This window comes from Peromyscus californicus, unplaced genomic scaffold (genome assembly GCF_007827085.1).
Source record: "Peromyscus californicus insignis strain IS unplaced genomic scaffold, ASM782708v3 Scaffold_9__1_contigs__length_137607984, whole genome shotgun sequence".
NCBI lineage: Eukaryota > Metazoa > Chordata > Mammalia > Rodentia > Cricetidae > Peromyscus > Peromyscus californicus.
The window spans coordinates 73,984,610-74,005,828 of record NW_026294617.1 but is presented as its reverse complement, the minus strand read 5'-3'; the positions used below and the strand labels follow the sequence as shown (position 1 = coordinate 74,005,828).

Genomic DNA, 21,219 nt, shown 5'->3' with positions numbered 1-21,219 from the left:
TCTCCTCCTCCTCCTACAAGTCATCTGCTACTTTCATGGCGTTTTTTTTTTTTTTTTTCTTTTGGTGAACTGCTAAATTAGTGTTCTTAATGAGCATGTCTCAAAAACAAACATACACACAGAAAAGAACTCTGTGTGTGATCTGATCACTATCTGGAACTTACATTTTTAAGGTTTCTTGTGGGGTGTTAGAGTTGTACAGGCAGCAGTGGTTGGGCTCTCCTCACCACAGAGGATTTTTTCACAGCGTGATTTAAATAGTCCATAAAGGGAACTTTTGTTTAACAGTGAGTGGATGCCAGGGGCCTGACCCCAGATGACTTGACCTTAGATAATAGCGTCATAAGCAAGGAATGAGGTTTTGAATAGAGATCGGGTGTGCTTTATTGAATAGTAAGTGTATCATGGTAAGAAAAAAATGCTCATGTATCCCATGTAAAAACTGACCTATAAACTTGTGCCACTTCTGACCAGTTCCACAGAAACTAACAGGAGTTTGATTCAGGAAGAATCTCATTAGAAACAAAGCGTGGTGTGCTCCCACTGAAGCACATGCCTGTCCTCAGAAGGGAGTGGCTTGACAGGAGGTGAAGATTTTCATGTCCTGAAAAGAATAGCTCCAGAAAGAAAGCAGCTCAGGCCTGCACCTGTGCTGCCATAGCACAGCTCTTCATTTGGAAGAAAGAACTGGTTTACGCCCTGGGCCCTGACCTTGGGCGAAAATCAAATCACACTGTTAATGGCATATAGAAAAAGGAAGAGACAGTCCTGTTTAAAGCCACATGGAATAGCAGCAGAGAACTTGAGCCTTTGATGACTTGAGTTTGGAAATGTTTGTTAACTGCTCTAAATCCCAGTCCTTTTGTCTATAAAGTGGAAGAAAATACTAGTATTTATCATATATGCTGACTTCACCACTATGTGCAATAATACTTAATAGCAAGTCTATTTTTTCTTTTGTTTTTGTTTGTTTTTATTTTTCACATTTAGTGTGTGTGTGCACACGCGTGCGTGCGCATGTCATGATACATGTGGAGGTCATCGAGAATTCGATCTCCTTCCACCATGTGGGTCCCATTCATCAGGTTTGGCAGTAATCACCTGTATCTGCTAAGCCATCTCATTGGCCCCTCTTTGGGGTTTTTTGAGGCAAGGTCTCACTCGGTAGCCCAGATTGGCTTTTATCTTGTGACAGTCGTCCTTTCTCAGACTCCAAAGTTCTGGATTACAAGATAGTGCCGTCACGTGCAGCGGTCATGCATGATTGCACATGCCCAGAATCCAAGCACATGAGAAGTAGGCAGGAAGAGCAGGAGGTCAAGAGCATCTTCAGCTACAAACTGAGTTTGAGGCCAGCCTCGGCTGCATGAGACCCTGTCTCCAAACCAGAAACCTGAACGTTGTTTAGATGTATTACCAGTTAGTGAGATCAGGTCCTGCCTCCTTACCATTTCCCAGGACTCTCGGACCCCAGCACTCCAGCTCTTGATCTTGTCTGCTAGGGAGAGTTGTTTTAATCCGGCAGCTTGCTGAGGTCATCTGCTGACACCATCCTGCTGTCCTCAGCTGGTGGGTAGTTGTTATTTGCTGACTGCACAGCAGGGGGGCGGATTCTAAAGACTGAACCAGAAAAAAGGGAGGTTCTCACTAGCCACTGAGTTCATCTGTAATTTGTACAAGAATTCAGATGTTTTTGTGTCATTAAAAAATGTGCTGTCATGCTGCTTAATCACAGTTCTATCTGATAGAAGAAAACGGAGTAGGGTGATAGCCAGCCTTATACAATAGAAGGTTCTCTAGACATCAGAAAAGAGCTGTCTTCTCCTTAGGTTTAGAAGGATGTGTTAGCTCCTTTTTGAAATTTGACCACCAAAGACAGTGCGTTTGCTCTGCTTTACCTGTTTCTGGATTATGCCTATGGAAGACCAGAGCACAATTTTATTTTTGCCAGCTTATCCTTATTTATTTACTCTGTGTGTGTGTGGGGGGGGGGTGTGGGGGAGGGACCAGAGAACGTTTTGTAGGAGTCGGTTCTCTCCTTCCACCTCGGGGAGGGATAATCTAAGGATCAAACTTAGATGTCAAGCTTGGAGGCACACATCTCTATCCGCTGAGCCATTTCACTGCCACAGTCCTAACTTTTGGTTTTCAGTCACTCTCACTCTGTAGACCAGGCTGACCTTGAACTTACAGAGATCTTCTCACCTCTGCCTCCCTAATCCTAACTTCTTAAGTAGACAGTAGTTTGCTGGTTTGTTCTTCATCCAGCCATTGTTATATGGTAGCGTCCTTTTTTCTCTTCATAGTGGAGACTTATGAGGATCTCAGTGAGGAAAGAATAATCAAATATCCGTCATATAAATCTGTTGTTTCCAACAAATAAGCATGCCGTGTAGAGACACCCTCTAACCCTTCCTTCTCCTCTGGTTAGTCCTGGAATCCCCATATTACTTATGCCCCATTAGTCAAGAAGAGAAGCCGGGTAACCTCAAGGGCAGTAGTTCAAAGTAAAGTCCAAGGATAACATGGGTCTGGCAAACAAAACGCCCCACTTCCCCAGGACTGCAGAGCTGAAAGAGAGGCAAGAACTCGGCTTGTGCCGACACACTTCTTTTCAGAAGGAGGGTTTGAGCCAAGGTCCCGAAGGACAGCAGAGTCCTGCCAGGAAGTCCAATGCCAGTGCGAAATCTTAAGGAAGATAGCGACAAGACTCGGGACACAGGGGAGGTCACTAGAAAGGAGGTGAACAGGAAGGGCACAGACCCGTCACTGCAGATAGTCTGACTGTTGCCATGCTAATGTCCCTGTGTAGTACATGGGCACTTGAGACTTGCAGTGGTGGCATAGCCCCAGAGTGGGCAGATCAGAGGTAGGAGGGGGTGGCTTCAGGGTGGGAAGCAGACACTGCCAGGAGAGGGGTGAGAGGTCACAGTGCCCTGAGTGTGCCAGGTCACTTGGGGGGCGGGGGGCTTACATATATGCACACATCTGGTCATTTTTGCCCTAAAATGTCTTTACATGATTATAGGAAATAATGGAATGTTTTAACAGATATCCTCAGTGGGCTGTATTCTGTGGCTAGACAAGTTACCACAAAAGAAAAGAATAAGGAGATCCTTATGAATGTGGTGTCTAAGGGAAATTTTCTCCCTTCTTAATCCTTTAAAGATTATGATAAACATTAACCAGAAAAACAGCAACGGGATCCCTCAGAGAGAGCGTTCTAGTTGAGAGCTTCCCCTGTAGAATGCTGGTCCCTGTGCCTGTGCATAGAAGAATTCCTGCACCTTGGACTTGGCTGCTGAGAGCATAGTCTCGGGGCGCAAGCTTTCTTCGGGATATAATGAGGTCTTAAGAGTAAGCCAAGCTGTGAAGTACCATACAGTGGTAACTATCGTGACGCCAGAATCCAGTGCCTTTTAGGGGTCTGCTGCTCTGTCACAGTTCTTCCTCTGATTTCCATGTCCCTACTGACAGGGGCTCTGTGCTCAGCCTCAGGCTCACTGCAGCTTTATGGCTTCCTTTGCACATACTGCTCCTGTGTGAAGGCTCCCCTGGCTCCTCAGGAACCAGAAGCACTTTCTCATCTCTGTCCCTGCTCCCCTCCCCATTTAGAGGGTTTTGCCAACTATTGGGTCTTGTTGATGGTGGTGAAATGCTTTCATAGCTCTACACATTGTTCCTGGAGAGCTCACATTCTACAAAACTATGTACTAGATATAAAAGAAGTTATGGGGGAAGGATTATAAGCTGACCAGTTAAAGCCTAACTTAAAAAAAAAAGAAAGCTATCTAACTTTGTTGGAGCACTAATAATAATAACAACAGCCCTAGCCAGATATGGTAGCTCACACGGAATCCCAGCACTTGAAGGCACACACATGAGAAATCCCACAAGTCCACATAGCAAGTGCCAGGCCCACCTGGGTGACAGAGTGAGACCCTGTCACAAAAAGTCAAAATACTAGATAAAGTAACACCATCACAGTGAGCTCACCAGCATTTGCACATGGAAAGCAGTCAGCCCATCCCCACAGCCTTATTCTTGGGGTTAATGTTTTCTTTCGGCTCTAAAGCCCTAAAAATGTTTGCTTTTTGATGGAGGTTAATTGTGTCAGATGTGACCTAAGCGGCAGACTAAGGCTGTCTCCGTCAGTCGTTGGGGTTTGTCTTTTCTTCTGATTTGGTTACAGTGCATTCTCTTTGCATCCTCATTTGCCTTTGCCCTTCCCCAGCCCCTGAGCGTGGTGGGAAGTCTGGCAGCTCCTGAAGTCAGCGAGCCCCAGACTTCTGTCAAAGCCCTCGTCCAGCACTTGGGGCTCTTCTTCTCTGGGCATACTGGCAGTGTCCTCGTTATCATAAGGAAGCCTGTCCATGCTGAGGAGTTGACATATGAGCCGGATGTCCTCTGCGTTAGCTGACAGACGGGTGTCCACATTTCTCAGTCTCACAGAGACTTGCTGAAGTGCTTCCCGGCAGCATGCTCTGGCAGAGTGGCTCGTGTCTGTTCGTCCCTCAGTGACTGTGAACTCACCGAGGACAGAAATTGGCCAGAACACGTCAGCGTTTCCCCAGCAGTGCCTGGCTTGGTGCCTTTGGGGGCCCAAAATGTGTTTTTGTCTTAAGTTAAATTGTATGCTTTACTGTATACTAAATATAAACATGTGTCCTGTAGGAAGGCCCTTAATGAAAGATGACCAAGTCCAAACATGACTTACTCCGTCCCTTTGCCTGGCTCCTGCCTCTTAGATTGTACATTCTCCATGTTAGAGATTACATGCTGTCACACACACGTTTCTCTTAGCCATGTTGAGACATGTTGTTACTTCTGGTGTCTCCTGAAGTATTGCGCCCAGCCCTGTGTAAGTCTATCAGCTTGTGTCTATTTGTATACGGTGGGGTGAGCAATGCTAAAAGAAAGCCGTCTTTGACCAGAAACTGGCCATCGCTGAAGTGGAAGCAGTCTGTGCTCCTGACATCAGCAAGGAGATGACTCAGACTGTCAGGAAAGGCAAGAACGGCAGGTGCTGAATTCATCTTTCCTAGAGCCATTGCAGTCGGAATTATTCCTAGTTAATTCTTCCATTGAATAAGAAACAGGACATCCTGCATGTCAGCTGAGATGTGTCTCCACCACAAGAGATCACTCACATGAAAGGATTAGCATTGGTTTGTCTTTCTTCAGAATGTGAAGAGACTCCTGCAGAACCCTAAAGTCACAGAATTCGACGCGGCTCGGCTGGTGATGCTTTATGCTCTACATTATGAGCGCCACAGCAGCAACAGCCTGCCCGGCCTCCTCGTGGACCTCAGGAGTAAAGGCGTTTCTGAGAAGTATCGGAAGGTAACCTGATGGTGTGCCTGGGTGGTTTTTATTTTAATCGCGCCTCACTGTGTATCCCAGAGGAGCCTTACGCTTGCGGTGCTCCTCTCCGCCTCCCAGATGCTAGAATTACTGGCATGTACTGTGTTGCTAAATTCCTCCCCAGAGGGAGAGTTAAGCAATGTCTACTCCTCCTAAGGTTCCAACAAGCCAAGACACAGTTCTTCCCAAGTTGAATCTGGGTTCATTAGGCTTCCTAACAGAGTATAGGTAAGGAGTAACTTATGGGGTGTGAGTGCCCCTCCCGCAAAAGGCCTTTAGCCAGCAAGAATGAGGGCTCCCCTACAGCTGCATAGATGGTGTCCCCGTCTCTAGTCTCCCCTCCCCACGTAGCCCCTTCCTGATACATGTGCTATGAAGGCAGAGCTGCATACAACAGGTGGTACGGAGCCGTGGATAATCAGCTGAGGGGGCACAAGCAGTCGGCTTGCCCCACTGAGAGAGTCCTTTTAAAAGGGGCACAACTGAGCTCCCTAATGGCAGTTACTTGACTCAGAAAACAGTCACTCACAGCATAGCACAATACCCAACGCCAAATTTACATATTAAGTCCAAACCCCAGGAACCAAGTCTGTGATAGTCTCAGCCCCAACCAAAGGTAAATCATACTGATTAGTTACAGGGTGCGTGATTCTGTCCTCTCATGTCTCCATTGTTAAGAGAGTTATTTTATAGTGAACTGAGCTTCCTGGAACCTGAGCAATGAGAGACTGACTGCCCCCTTTGTCTTGGACAGCTTGTGTCAGCAGTGGTTGAATACGGTGGGAAACGGGTGAGAGGAAGTGACCTCTTCAGCCCCAAAGATGCCGTGGCTATCACCAAACAGTTTCTCAAAGGACTCAAGGTAGAGCTGTCCTTTCGGGGCTTTCCTAAGTGAGACTCAGTTACAGCCCTGCAGCCCAGCGTGAACTAGGATCTCAACACCCTGCTGTAGTGCTGTGTCCACCCAGCGGTCAGCAGACACTGCAGTCTCACAGCGCTGCCCTCTGTGCTGCCATGTGCCCGCGCTGGGCCAGGGGGCTTGTGGGAATGACTGGGCATGCTCCCAGAAGTGCAGACGGTCGGCTAGTGACAGATGCTTACTGTGTGTAATGTAAAATCTGTTAAGTGCGCTCTCTCTCTCTCTCTCTCTCTCTCTCTCTCTCTCTGTTTTTTGTTTGTTTATTTTGTTGTTTTGTTTTGTTTTGTGTTTTGAGAAGGAGACTCATGTACTCATGAAGCAGGCTAGTTTCAAACTCACTATGTAGCCAAGAATGACCTTGAACTTCTCCTCCACCTCCCAAGTGCTGGGTGTACACTACTCCACCTCGATTGTGCTGTGCATGCTAAGCACAGTCGACCAGCTGAGCTACATCCCCAGCCCAGTTTCTCTTTGAAGAAAGTTAAAAAGAAAGTACAAACATCGGTTGTGCTTTAAAAATACTAACCTGTTTATGTATATGTGTGTGTGTCAGTGTTTGTGTGTGAATGTTTGTCTGCGTGTGTGAATGTCTGTGTGTGTCAGTTAGTGTGCGTGTAGAGGAAAGAGGTCCACCTCTAGTGACATTCCTTAGGAGCCAGTCACCTTGTTTTTTGACATGGAGGCCTGGGGCTCTCAGACTAAGCTAGGCTGGCCAATGAGCTCCAGGGATCTGTCTCTACCCCCCCCACACCCCCCCCCCCCCCGCCCCACACACCCCCCACTGCTAGGGTCACAAGTGGGTATGTCCTAGTTTCTTTTCCTGGTGCTGCAGTCAGATAGCTTCCCGAAGCAACTTAAAGGAGAAAGGCTTTCTTTAGCTCCAGTTCCAGGATAATCTGTCACTGCTGGATGAGTCCAGCGCAGGGCCTTAAGGTCAGTCACACAGTGCCCACAATTGAGATGGGTCACATGAATGCACATGGTCAAGGTCATTCCCCACAGGCATGCCTAGAGGCCTGTCTGCAGGGAATCTGGACATTACTGTCTCGGGGCTCCACTAGACCCAGCGTTGACTTGTCCCTCTGTCCCTGACCTGTCCTCTCTAGGGCTCAAAATTAACTTCCATCTCTAGTTTCTCTGGTGTTTCTTGGTGGGTTTCTATGTCCTCTGGCTATGATCTCTTCTACACAGTCCTTTCTCTTTGTTTCCTGGTGGGTTTCTATGTCCTCTGGCTATGATCTCTTCTACACAGTCCTTTCTCTTTGTTTGTTTTGCTTATTCTTTAACATTTTCACAAAAGAATGAGATTCAGACAAGATAAAAGATTCCAGATTTTTTAATACCTGGAAAAGTTTATTGAAAATAACTAGCTTTAAATTTAGTACTTTTGGCTGGGCAGTGGTGGTGCATGCCTTTAAACTCATGAGGCAGAGGCAGGGAGATCTCTGTGAGTTCAAGGCCAGCCTGGTCTACAGAGTGAGTTCCAGGATAGCCAGTCTTATTATGTAAAGAAAACAAAACAACAACAACAACAAAATATAGTACTTTTGTAAGACTGGAGCATTTTTGTCTAATTAAAATAATTTTTAAATATTCTAAAATTCTGGGCTGGGAAGATGGTTCATTTGGTTAAGTGTTTGCTGCTCAAACCTGAGTTTAGATCCCCAGCAAACACACAAAAGCAAATATAGTGGTGTGCATCTGTCCCCGCATTGCTGAGGTATGAACAGAGGAGGAGATGGGAGTCCCTGGAGCTCTCGGGCCGGTCATCCAGCCAAATCTGTGAGCTCCAGGTTCAATAAGAGACCCTGTCTCAGATAACATGGTAGAGAGCCATTGAGAAAGACACCGGTGTTGACCTCTGACATTCATGCACACACATGCACCTTTACCCACCTGCACATAGACACACCAACATCCTATTTGATTCTGTTTGATTCCTATCTAATACATATTTGATTCTGTCCCATAAAGTTTCTATTGAGTATATGGCCCTTTTCTGATGTATCATTAAATGTTATATTGCCAGCTTCCTCAAAATAACATAAGAACCATTTCCATATTTTAGGGAGTGGAAAATGTGTATACACAGCATCAGCCTTTCCTGCATGAGACCCTGGACCATCTCATCAAAGGCAAGCTTAAGGAAAACCTCTACCCTTATTTAGGCCCCAGCACACTCAGAGACAGGTAAGGTGACAAAGATTAGAGATAACAACTGGGATCACAGAACAAGCCAGAGAAACTGGAAGTGCCCAAGGCATCCAGATCTTGGCCTGAAGAAATGAACTGTGTGTAGGGAAGGACGAGGGGTGCTGCTAGGAGCTGGGTTCTGCAGTCCTGTAACTGTAAACTATCGGAATTCTGCCAACTGCCAGTGAACCTGGACGAGGACTTCAAGCTGCAGATGAGGTCCTGGTCTTGCCTGGCGGCCTGAGTTCAGCAGAGAACTCAGATCTGACTTACGCATGGCCTCTGACCCACAGAAACCATAAGTCTATAAACTGTGTCACAAATGGTCAGTTTGACTTATCAAAGTTCACGCTTGGTCCGGCAGTGCAGGCCTGAAAGCCCAGGTCCTGTGGAGGCTGAGGCAGTAGGATGGCAAATTCAAGGCCTGCTGAGGCGTCAGAGTGAGTTCAAGACCACCACGCCTGATAACGTAGACCGTTTCAAATTCTAAACATGTGGGAGAACATGGCTTTAAGTGAGAAGAGAGAGTTGAGAAAATAACTCGGAAGTAGGGTGCTTGTCTACCATGCATGGGGCTCTGGATTTATTCCCAGTTACTCAAAAGTTAAAATAATGTAAGAAGTGTTAGCGTTCATACTTCGTCTGGATAAAATGCTTCCGTGTTCACTGTTCAGAACACACAAGCATTCCAGAAGCAGTTTTTGGATGCTGTAACAACCTATGCAAGAGTTTGGTTTTCACCGCTTTTCAGGACTGAAGCTTATCATTTACTAAGTGAAAATTTAAGTTTATGTATTTTCTGAGAGGAGTTATTAAAGATTTTCTCTGAACTCTGAAGATTTCTTTATTCTATCATATAAATTTGTGGTCTTCTTACTCTACCAACTTTCTAGTACTTTGTTACATAACACTAAAAAATAGATTAAGAAGAAACCGAAAACGAGAGGAGCCAGTAAAGAGGGCTCAGCAGGAAAAGGCACTGGCCAGCAAGCCTGACCACCCCAGTTCTGTGCCCAGGACCCACGTGGGGAAGGAGAGAACTGAGTCCCAAACTGTCCCTGACCTATAGACACACTCCATGGTGCGGCTGTGCGCGCTCACGCTCTCTCTCTCTCTCTTCTCTCCCTCTCTCTCTCTCTCTCTCTCTCTCTCTCTCTCTCTCACGCACACGCACACACACACACACAAATACAGAGTTGCAGAGTCACCGAGAAAGCAGGGAGTCTCGACACTGTTCCTGACCACACTGAGATGCTGATCACTGACTCCTTCTGTTGTTTCAAGCTGAAGAGTCTTTGGGTTTTGCATATGTCAGCATTACATTTGAGCTCCCCTGCCAAGCCTGAATCATTTACTTGCTTTGGAACAAAGAAACAGGTGTTTTAGATCCCTCCGATCCCTCCCTATAGTCTGTATTTTAGCAGCATATCAGTTTCCTCTTATGCTCTATGGCATCTGTCACTTGGCGTTTCCAACATTAAGGCCCAAAATAGATATGCTACTTGATTGCCAGCCAGAGCAGGTTGTTGCTGGTTTGGGTGAGGATTGGACTTTGCCAAATGTGGCCAGCACACAAACTGAGAGACCTGATTAGCAAAGCCATCATATGTGTCCCAGGAGAAAACAATGACTTTTCTTTAGTTAGGACTTTAATCCAGTGGTTAATTTTAATAAAAACAAAACTTGTCCATACCAATTTACTTAAGCCAACTTAAAATTTACATCATACAAATTCTAGCTAGTTAAGAATTATAGTCAAACATACTTATATTGGACCACATAGTGTAAAGGGCCCAGCATATACAGTTGGAACCCGTTGGGTAATTTAATGTGAGAATTTTACTGTTGATATAATTCATCTATTATTTCAACCAGTAATTATCTAAGAGGATAGTGTTTTATAAATATAATGAAACTCAGAAAAGGGAAAATGTTTTGAGATTTGTGGGTGAGTGATTCTTGTACATTGTATTTTTTTTTCTTAGTCCCTTAAAAAGAAGACTATTTGGTCAAGAATTTTTTTAAATACAAGGTTAACACCAGATGTTATGACTGAGAGTACAATCCAATCACTCAAACAAAGTGTCTAGAGACCATGAATTAAGATCCAGAGGTGTCCGATAACAACAAAAATGAAAACCGCTCCAAATCTCTCACCTATTTAAGAAGATTTTGAAAAATCTTGTTCTTGAGGCTTTTAATTAATTTGATAAGACATTAATATGCTTATAGATTTTATATGAGAATTGCTGAATGCAGTTAAGAGCATTTGCTGCTGTTCTAGAGAAACTGAATTCAGGTTTCTGGCCTCTCTGAGCACCCACTTATACATAGCATATGCTCATACAAACACATCATAAAAAATGTTTAGCTTTAAAAAAATTAAAGAATTGCTTAGTGAAAAATTAGCTACTTATTGCTCAAAGGAAGCCCTGGACCAGATGAGTCTGTTAGTGTACATCAGCAAACCTTCCTGTGTTGAGTCATTGCCCCCAAAGCTGGAATGATGCTCTCCCCCACAGTGCTTATTAGCTGTCGGCATCTGTTAGCATTTGTCACTGTGGTTTAAACATGTGTACAGTGAGTTATGTTGCTTTATTCTTTGATACAACAGATGTTTATTGAATGCTTTCGGTTTGTTAGAAATTGTCATAGACACTAGGGCTGTGGAAGTGGCTGGAAAGACTCGGAACTTACCCTTCAGGCCCCCTTTAGAGTAAACAAAAGTGCTTCAAAAAACCAAATGGAATGAAAAGCTGCAGAGTAACTGTGGGGCCAGGGAAGTTTAGATTGGACAGAACGTCTCTGAGGATATGCTATTTAAAATGGATTTTTAATTTAGAAAAAAAAAAGGCAAACCCATGGTGATTAGAAAAGGCAACTGGAGCAGAGGGAATGCCAGAGTAAGGGTCTCAGAGAAGGGAGAGTTCACCTATAAGACAGAAAGAAGTGCTGGGTGGAGTGTGGTGTGCATGGGGAGGGAGGCTGAACGGATACAGGGGACTGGGGCTCATGGAGTCTGTAGGCTCCAGTAAAGTTTGTTTTTCTTTCCTTCCTTTATTGTTTTGTAAATACAGAAAGACATGATAAAACAGTGAGCCAAACCACAGTTAGCTTTTTTTCTTCTGAGATATCTATCGTACTGTATAGTCCTGGCTGGTCTGTAACTTGTTATGGTAGACAAGACTGGCCTCAAACTCACAGGGATGTCTGCCAGCTTCTGCCTCCCTAGTGCTGGGAGTTACGGCTTGTGTCACACCCAGCTCCATACTGTGTTGAAATGATACCTTTGTAAGAGATTGGATTGCTGGTGAAAAAAACGAGGAAGAAGAAGAAAGGACTACTGGAGGACATTGCCTACGTCCACGTAAGCTGTAAAAGTGACTTGGCCAGAAAGGAGGGAAAAGCAGTCTATTTAAGAAAGTACGTCGATAGGGCAAGAGTGACAGACACCAAGGGTAACACTCAGGTTTAGAGGAGAAATTAAGAATTTTGTTGACATGCCTATCTAATAATGAAATAGAAATGTCACATATTCCTAGGTGTGGTGACCCACACAAGTAATCCCAGCACTAAAGAGCCGAAGACAGAAAGTTGAAGACTTGCCTAGATTCCATAGCAAGACCTTACTTCAAATCAGTTCTCTCTTCAGTTGGGAGTTGGTCAGGTATTGGGCACATAGATCAGATAGGACCTCTAAGGGAGAAAGAGAAAAGTATATTGCTTAGAATGCAGCCCTGAGCACAGGTCAGGAGCCAGCAGGAGACTGCACAGGAAGTGAGACAGTGAAGACAGGGCGGAGGCCACGGAGTCTTAAAGACAGCGTGTGGTAGGCCACACCCAGTCTACTGAGAGGTAAAAAACAGTTTAGTGGCCAGCCGGTGGTGGCGCACGCCTTTGATCCCAGCACTCGGGAAGCAGAGCCAGGCGGATCTCTGTGAGTTCAAGGCCAGCCTGGGCTACCAAGTGAGTTCCAGGAGAGGCACAAAGCTACACAGAGAAACCCTGTCTCGAAAAACCAAAAAAAAAAAAAAAACAAAAAAAAACAAAAAAAAACAACAGTTTAGTGGCATGAAGGTTGTTGGTGATCCCCAAGTGCCCATAAGATTTGGAAGCCAAGTTTCAGTGAGTTTAGAAGCTAAATTAGGAAGTTGTATAGGATAAGAGATGAGATAGAAACGTGTGTTTGAATCTAGTTTACTATGAAAATTTAAGTAGAACTTCCATACAAGGTCAAATGCCTATTAGTGAACATTAATTTAAAATATACCAAGTGAGCTTAGTTGTGTGGTTTTCAGTGTTTTTTTTTTAACTATACAAGGTTAAATGTGAAGAGGGCAGATAGGTCCAACCATGATTCTAGAAAGTGGAAATAGGAGGAAGAGACTGGATAGTGAAATAAGCATTGGTGGTTAGATTGGAGGAACAGAATGTTATTGCATATTACAATATTAATATGGGTAAGCTTTAAGTTGATGGGTGATTAGTGAAGAAAGGAGCTCTTAAATTGACAATTTCACGGGTGGCTCACATGTTTGTAATGAAGAAATGTAGGCAGTAACTCGGATGGTACAGTAGTAGAAGTAAAGCTGGGTGTAGCTTGGGTATTAGGTGAGTAAGCCACGCTGGTGTTAAAGTCCCTGAAGTGTTGAAAAGAAGCGTGCAGAGGAGGACAGTGAGCAGAGCTAAGTCTCTAGAGAGTAAGAGTGACCAGGGAAGGAGGCCGGGAAGAAGAGCGCAGCGCGGTGTGGCATCTGAAGTCATGGAACGTTGGAGGAGGAGGTAGAGAAATGGTCCAGGCTGGTTGAGGGCATGGAAGATACTATTCTGTGCCACCTCTGAGCTCTGCTTAGCAGAAGCAAGATGGTGAGCACTTGAAAAACACTCCATTAACAATTCCAGTTCTGAGAGTTTATCCTGTAAACAAATATGCACACCCAAGTGCACAAAGGTGTGTAAACCTGGTGTTCACTGAAACATGAATCGTCACAGCACAGTCTGGAGGCTAAATACTCACCAGCAGGAGCCTGGTGCTCAGTTACAGCTCAGCAACATGAATTCTCCTCTCTCTTCTCTTCTCTTTCTTTCTGTTCCTTTTTTTTTTTTTTTTTTTTTCCAGACAAGGTCTTTGTAGGCTGTGCTGGGAATCACTATGTAGCCTAGGCCGACCTTGAACTCAGAATCTTCCTGTGTCAGCCTCCTGCTGTCCCACCAAAGCCCAGCAGTGTTCTTTTCTTTTTTAATTTTTTTTTTTTTGGTTTTTCGAGACAGGGTTTCTCTGTGTAGCTTTGCGCCTTTCCTGGAACTCACTTGGTAGTCCAGGCTGGCCTCGAACTCACAGAGATCCTCCTGGCTCTGCCTCCCGAGTGCTGGGATTAAAGGCGTGCGCCATCACCGCCCGGCTCTTTTCTTTTTTAATAGACTAATTCTTCGTGGAGCATAAGCAAAACTCTCTAAGATGTGTTCATAGAAAATCAAGATGGTATCATCTCCCCTTTTGTAGAAAAAAAATATGAGCATAAATATAACTGTGTATATGTAAGCATATATTTAACTATACATATATACATAATATGTATATAATATGTGTGTATAGCATGATTTATGAAAGAAGACACGAGAAACAGCTAATTATTATCTCTGTATGTTGAGACAGTGGTCCATTATATCCATACATAGCCCTTTCATTACCTGTTGTATTAGATACTGTCCTATTGAAGTAAGAATTAATTAGTCTTTAAGGTTTTTACATTATCCAACAGTACTTTACAAAGAGTAAGAATTCAATAACTTCTCATTAAATTAAGTAGATAGCAGTAAATATGCCAAAATTTACCCTTGAAAATTTAAACACAAGAATAAATTTAGTCGATAATCAGATTTTTCTAGGTTGTCACTAATCCAGTGTGAATTTGGCTTTGCTCCGACTTAGCCCCAGTGTCCTCTCTGCCCACTTTCTTAGCCCTGGTCCATAACACTGAGAGACGTTAGTTTGGTCACCTTCCGATGGCTTGGGTCTCGTGGTAGAACACCTCAGCTTCGTCACTGTTGCGGGATTAGGAACACCACAGGCCTATGGCAGCAGTGCAGGTTTGCAAAGCCGGAGCACCTGTACTTTCTTGGCCTTAGCAGGTAACTGGTGGGTGCTGTTGGAGAGTAGGACAGAAGGGAGTCCATCTTCACTCTGCAGATGGACTCACCCAGCCTCCTGTCTGGCCAAATCCTTGCACAGTGGCTGCTGTCTCTGATGCGCACACACTTCATAGACTCTTGTTGCAATCACTGCTTTTGTTCCTATAAAAGCCTTTTTTCAGCCGGGCGGTGGTGGCACACGCCTTTGATCCCAGCACTCGGGAGGCAGAGCCAGGCGGATCTCTGTGAGTTCGAGGCCAGCCTGGGCTACCAAGTGAGTTTCAGGAAAGGCGCAAAGCTACACAGAGAAACCCTGTCTCGAAAAACCAAAAAAAAAAAGCCTTTTTTCCCTGCAGAAAAAAATCGAAAGAACTTTATTATCTCTAAGTATATTCAAATGTTTAAACTTTAGGCATAAGTGTAGTGGTTCACAAAGTAGGTTAACTGTTACATTTGGAAAGTTCTTCCTGACTAGCTTATATATAGAAAAATAGTTTCTAGAAATACTGTATTTGATGTTTTATTTTTCTAACAAAAGAAGATACAAATTGGGCTCTTAGGATGTCCTTGTGTAGCTGGATACAGCATGAACTGGCTGCTGTTTTCTAACATTTGCTGACTGCTTAATTAATGCTTTGGGTTGCTATGGTGAATTACAGAGCACAGAAAAATGCACATAGACTTGGACTTGTGCATTCCATAATGCATGAAAGATTTTCTATATGTTTTACCACGAGTCTCATAGGAACATTTTTTTTTTCTGAAACAGGGTTTCTCTGTATAGTCATGACTGTGCTGAACTCACTTTGTAGACCAGGCTAGCCTTGAACTCACAGAGATCCACCTGCCTCTGCCTCCCAAGTGCTGGGATTAAAGGCGTGTGCCACCATGCTCGGCTGGAACCTCTTTTAAAATTCATTGGGGAAAGGAATAAAAAGGAAAAATATTATGAGACTCTTTAATTTTGTTTTAATTTTCTATTTAAGATCTCACTCAGCTCAGGCTGGCCTCCAACTCCCAACAATCCTCCTGCCTCAGACTCCCAAGTGCTGAAATTATAGATGTGAGCCATCACACCTAGTTTCAGAGACTTTAAAAAAAAAAAAAAAGATTTATCTATTTATTTTTATGTGCCTGCATGGGTTTATGTCACCATGTGCATGCAGGTGCTGGTGAAGGCCAGAGTGTGTCAGGTGCCTTGGAACTGGAGTTACAAGTAGTTGTGAGTCACCTGATAACCAAACCCAAGTCCTCTGCAAAAAAAGAATAAGTTCTCTTAACCACTGAGCCACCTATCCAGCCTTCTGTAGAAGTTTTTCAGGAGCTGAAGAGATGGCTCAGCAGTTAGGAACACTTGTTCTTGCAGAGGGCCCAGGTTCGATTCCCACACCTACGTGGCACCTTACCACTGTCTGTAACTCCAGTTCCAGGGGACCTGATGCCCTCGTTGACCTTGTGTGTCAGGTACCTGTGCAGGGAACACTCAGACACAGAAGCTTCTCAGAAAGGGTTCTTCAGGAACAGGAGAGATGACTCAGGGGTTAAGAGCACTGGCTGCTCTTACGGAGGGCCCAGGTTTGGTTCCCAGCACCCACATGGTGGCTCACAACCATCCGTAACTCAAGTTCCAGGGGATCTGAAGCCTCCTTCTGACTTCCACAGAACCAGGCATGTGCATGTTACACATACTTGCAGGCAAAACATTTATACATCTACCATAAAATAAAATCTTTCAAATTTTTTTAAAGTTTTTTGTAAATGTTTTTTAGCCTCATTGAATCATCAGCAGGAGGCTCAGAAAAACTTGTATTAATTATGTATTAGTCAAATATGGCATAGTTATCTTTGTCTGGTGTATGAGTGAACCAAATTCTAAGGCCATATCTCTTTCTCTTTCTCTAGGATTTTTGGTTGTTTTGTTTAAAGATTGTAAGTGTGCTCATGTGTCTTGGGTGTATTGCACATGTGTCCAAGTACATCCATGCACACATGGAGAGGCCAGAAGTGGACGTTAGGTTCTGTCACTCTCTGCCTGTTCTTTTGAGACAGGAGCTCTCTTGAACCAGGGCTCACGTTTTCTTGGCTTGGCTGGAAGCCAGCAAGCCCCTGTCTGTATGTGGTTCAGACTGGGGTTACATGTATGAGACGCCCAGATTGTTAGATGGTGCTGAGATCCGAACTCTGATCTTCAGGGTGTGTAGGAAGCACTCTTGACTGCTGAGTCATCTCCCTGGCCCCGTAGCTAGGTGCTGTCCTTACATTTGGCATAACCTACATAGAGGGCAGCTACAGGCACCAGCACCATTTCCAGGTGCTGTCTTTGCCTGCTTGGTGGCTTTTCTGATTTACCAGAGCAGGAGCTCAGAATACAAGTGTTCCAATCTGACTTCCCTCACCAATCACTAAGATAATCACTGTACTCCCTGCAAGGCGGGAGCCTGTCTTTGTGAATGATCTGTGCAGTCCATCAGTATTTATTTATTCAAACTCAGACTGCTTGCTGGGCCCCAGGGTTGTCCTTCACTTTAAGGAGCACTGCACATGAACTCTTACTGAAAAAGAACTACTCATGTTCTGAGACTATGATGTCCCCACCCTCTGTTCTGTCTCCCCTTAAATCAGCCACAGTCCTGAGGGCTCTCACCTGAGCCTTAGATCGTCCTAATCACCCCCAGAGCCCCTCCTCCAAACACTGTAGTCAGCGGAAGCTTCGACCCTCCTAATACCTCAGAATGGGGATTACATTCAGTGTGTCAACCCTTGGGGACACCTCAAACCATGGTGGGCAGCCACTTGCTACATGTGGCCAATGCTGCAAAGAATTGAAATTTTAATTTAATTACATTAATTTAAATCACCACATTTGAAGGAGATCTGGGGGGAGGTGTCTTAGTTAGGGTTTTTATTGTTGTGAAGAGACACCATGACCACGGCAACTCTTATAAAGTAAGACATTTAATTTAGGGGCTCACTTACATTTTCAGAGGTTCAGTCCATTATCATCATGGTGGGGAGCATGGCGGTGTACAGGCAGACACCGTGCTGGAGGAGTAGCTGAGAGTCCTACATTTTGCAGGCAACAGGAAGTCGACTGACTGTCACACTGAGCAACAGAAACCTCAACGCCCATCCCCACAGTGACACACTTCCTCCACCAAGGCCACACCTCCTAATAGTGCCACTCCCTTTGGGGGCCATTTTCTTTCAAACCTCCACAGTGTGTGTAGATTATGAAGCAGCCCAGTAGCTAGACTCTGGGTACTTCTTTGAAAGCTTAGGGAGGTGAATCAGAGCCACCCAGGGAGAGCAAAAAATGGTCACTAATAGAGGAAGGAAAAACCGAGAACATAGTACCCTGGAAGTTTAGCCAGGAGAAGCAGTGACCAGCTTGTCAAATGCTGTTGGCAGGTGAATAAGACCGAGACTGAAGGACAGTTCTGTGGAGTTAGCAGTGTGGTCCGACTCTGACGACAGAAGTTACTTAGTGGAGTCTGGAGCCAAACGACCTGAAAGTAGCTTAAGATGAAATGGCCAGACCCCATCCGAAGTCATCAGGAGAGTCTGCTTTGTTACCTGCAAATAGAAAGGGACCAGCAGCTTTGAAATGCATGGACCTGACCCGTGGAGATAGGCAGGCACTCTGCTGGATTGTTGTGATGGCGTAGGCGAAGTAGCTTGGAGAACTCTCTCATAATAATAATAATAATAATAATAATAATAATAATAAATTTTTTGAGACAGGCTCTTACTGTGAAACCTTGGCTAGCCTAGAACTTGATATGTGTACCAGATTGGCCTAGAACTCACAGAGATCTGCCTGCCTCTGCCTCCCAAGAGCTGGGATTAAAGGTGTGCACCACCATGCCCCATTTCTTAATTTTTAAAGATGATTTGATGTTTTTATATGTATGAGTGTTTGTGTATAAGTCCACCACATGTGTGCCTGGTGCCCACTGAGGCCAGAAGAGGATGTTGGGGCCTCTGAAACTGGAGCTGCAAATGATTGTGAGCCACCATGTGGGTTGTGGGAACTGAACCTGGATCCTCCACAGAAACAGCAACTGCTCTAACCACCGGGCCATCTTTCCAGTTCCCTCCCTCTCTAAAGTTTTTGATTGTGAGCCTGGCCTTTAATGGCTGAGCCATCTCTCCAGCCCCTCTCTCAAAATTTGAAATGTACAATATGGGGGCAGGCAAGATGGCAGAGGAATTTGTTGGCAGCCCTGATGGCCCGAGTTGAATTCCCCAGATCCCGGGTGGTGGGAGGGGAGAAGCCGTTTCTGCAAGCCCATCCTCTGACAGCCACATACGTGCTTTGGTGTGTCCAGGGATAAGTGCCCCACACACATTAAATGCGCTGTATCTCCAAGAGAAGGGTAGGCACAGAAATGTGTACAGAATGCTTCGTGTTTATGTTTCAAAACGCCACACAGGGACCCATACAGCCGAGCAACAGTATTCCAGCAACAGTATTCGTCTCTATAGGAGTGCTGGGGAGGGAGGGGCTATGGAGGGAGGGGCATGGCAGGGGGAGGGGCATGGCAGGGGGAGGGGCTATGGGGGCATGGCTATGGGGGGAGCGGGATACGGCTGGGGGTGCGAGATGAGTCTGGGGACAGGGATGGCACAGCCAGAGTCAGAGTAAGAAGAAATGTCTTCAGCAGTTCTGTTTCACGCTGTATACTTGCCTTATCTACTTCAAAACAGTTTGGAGGTTTGCATTTAAATTGCTCTTGTTTATGTGTGTGTGTGTATGTGGGAGCACGTGTACAGGGTTCAGAGGACAACTTGCAGGAGTGTGTTTTCTCCTTCTACCATATAGGTTCAGGGTATCAAACCTATGCCGTCAGGCTTGGTGACAGGCACTTTTACCCAGTGACTCAGTCTCCTTGGCTCTGATTTTTTTTTAATTAATTTTTTTTTTAACACTGTCTTGCTATAGAGCCTGGTTGGCCTGAAACTTACTACATGGACCAGATGAATCTCAAATCTCCAGATTCCTATACCTCCCAAGTGCTGGTCTGTCCCACGAGCACCACATACACAGTCAAAGCTGTATCTTGTATAAAGATTTGTAAAAATCTTGATGAGTATGTAGCAGTGTGTAACTCTTAGAGCATTGTGGCTAGATCCATTGCTTGGCCTGGGTGGTTTCTGTTTGTTTTATGGTATTAAGAATGGAACCCAGGGCCGTGTACATACTGGGATATCCCCAGCCTCTGGTGGGAGTTTTAAATGAAGTTTAGAAAGTAAACGTAGGATCTGGAGAGATGACCCAGCAATTAAGAGGACTGGCGGCTCCTCCAGAGGACCTGGGTTCAATTCCCAGCACATGGCAGCTCACAACTGTCCATAAAGCCAATTCCAGAGGATCTGACGTCTTCTTCTGACCTCCATGGGCATAGACAAAACATCAATGCATATAATTAAATAAAAATCATTTTAAAAATTAAGTAAATTTAGTGTCTTAAAGGCAAGATTTTACATCCCAAGTCCCATAGAAGTGCCATAATTGGCCCTCCGAGTAGTTAACTACAAAATAACTAACTACCTCTTTATATTTTCAAACTTGCATACTCTCCAATGGAGAGTTTCTGCAATTCAGAGACCATCTGAACTTATTTATATAGCTACAATATCTGATTCTGTTTCTATGCATTCCTATAAGAACAAATACTATCTTGGTATAATTGCTTCAGGGTATTTTAGAAAGACACAAGGAAACAGAATAAATGTCCACTTGTGTTTTTCTGTGATCTACACAGAAGTATTTATATCCTGACTGTTTGGTGTCCTAACTTCTGAAATGGAGGCTTCTGCTTGATGTAGTTTTTAAATAATATGATATAATAAAATTGCTGGCCTGGCTAATTTTCTTTTGATGGCTGATGGCACAAAAAAAGAAAAAACAAATTTTAATACCTAACTGTATGTTGTTCCACCTGAAGAAGGAGCTGATAAGAAGCATGTTTTCTTTTATTATGAAGCCATTTTGATCAGAGAAACCTGGGAAACAACTTGGCACTGCCCAGAGGGGACCAGTGGCCAAGCTGTGCATCAGTGACCAGTGTCTGCCTCCAGCCCTGCACTTCTTAGTACCGAAGAACACGGAGGAAGGGGGATTATACTGCCAGTTTATGATTATACTGCTAGTTTATGTGGCTTCTTCTTTTTAAAGATTTTATTTATTTATTTTATGTATATGAGTGCTCTACCTGCATGTACTCCTTTATTCCAGAACAGGGTATCAGATCCACGATGGATGATTGTGAGCCACCATGCAGTTGCTGAGAATTGAACTCAGAACCTCTGGAAGAGCAGCCAGTGCTCTTAACCGCTGAGCCATCTCTCCAGCCCTGTGTCCTGTTCTTTTATGGAATCATCATGGAAATGATTTTGTCCTCCAGCATAGGGACACCCCAGTGTATTAGTATTGTGCTAGCTGCTCAGAGTCCTTGGGCAGGGGCCGCAGTCACAGCACTGTATCTAAGTGCTCTATACAGTGCTGTCTATGAAGGAGCCGTGTGGTACAGCGTAAATTGCTGCTTATTGAAAGCATGCTGCAGTACAGCACTCTGCAGACTCTTGAATATAAAAGAATATTTTTGCAT

At 44.6% G+C, this 21,219-nt stretch overlaps 1 protein-coding gene across 1 annotated transcript in view; it reads left to right on the top strand.

Moving 5' to 3' along the window:
- The window catches only part of Vps45 (vacuolar protein sorting 45 homolog), a 60,898-nt gene that overhangs the window by 18,139 nt on the left and 21,540 nt on the right, over window positions 1-21,219 (top strand). Inside the window, exons 11-13 of the mRNA XM_052730196.1 lie at window positions 5,185-5,343; window positions 6,119-6,226; window positions 8,352-8,473. Coding sequence (XP_052586156.1) covers window positions 5,185-5,343; window positions 6,119-6,226; window positions 8,352-8,473 — 389 coding nt within the window. The remainder of the gene's footprint in view (window positions 1-5,184; window positions 5,344-6,118; window positions 6,227-8,351; window positions 8,474-21,219) is intronic.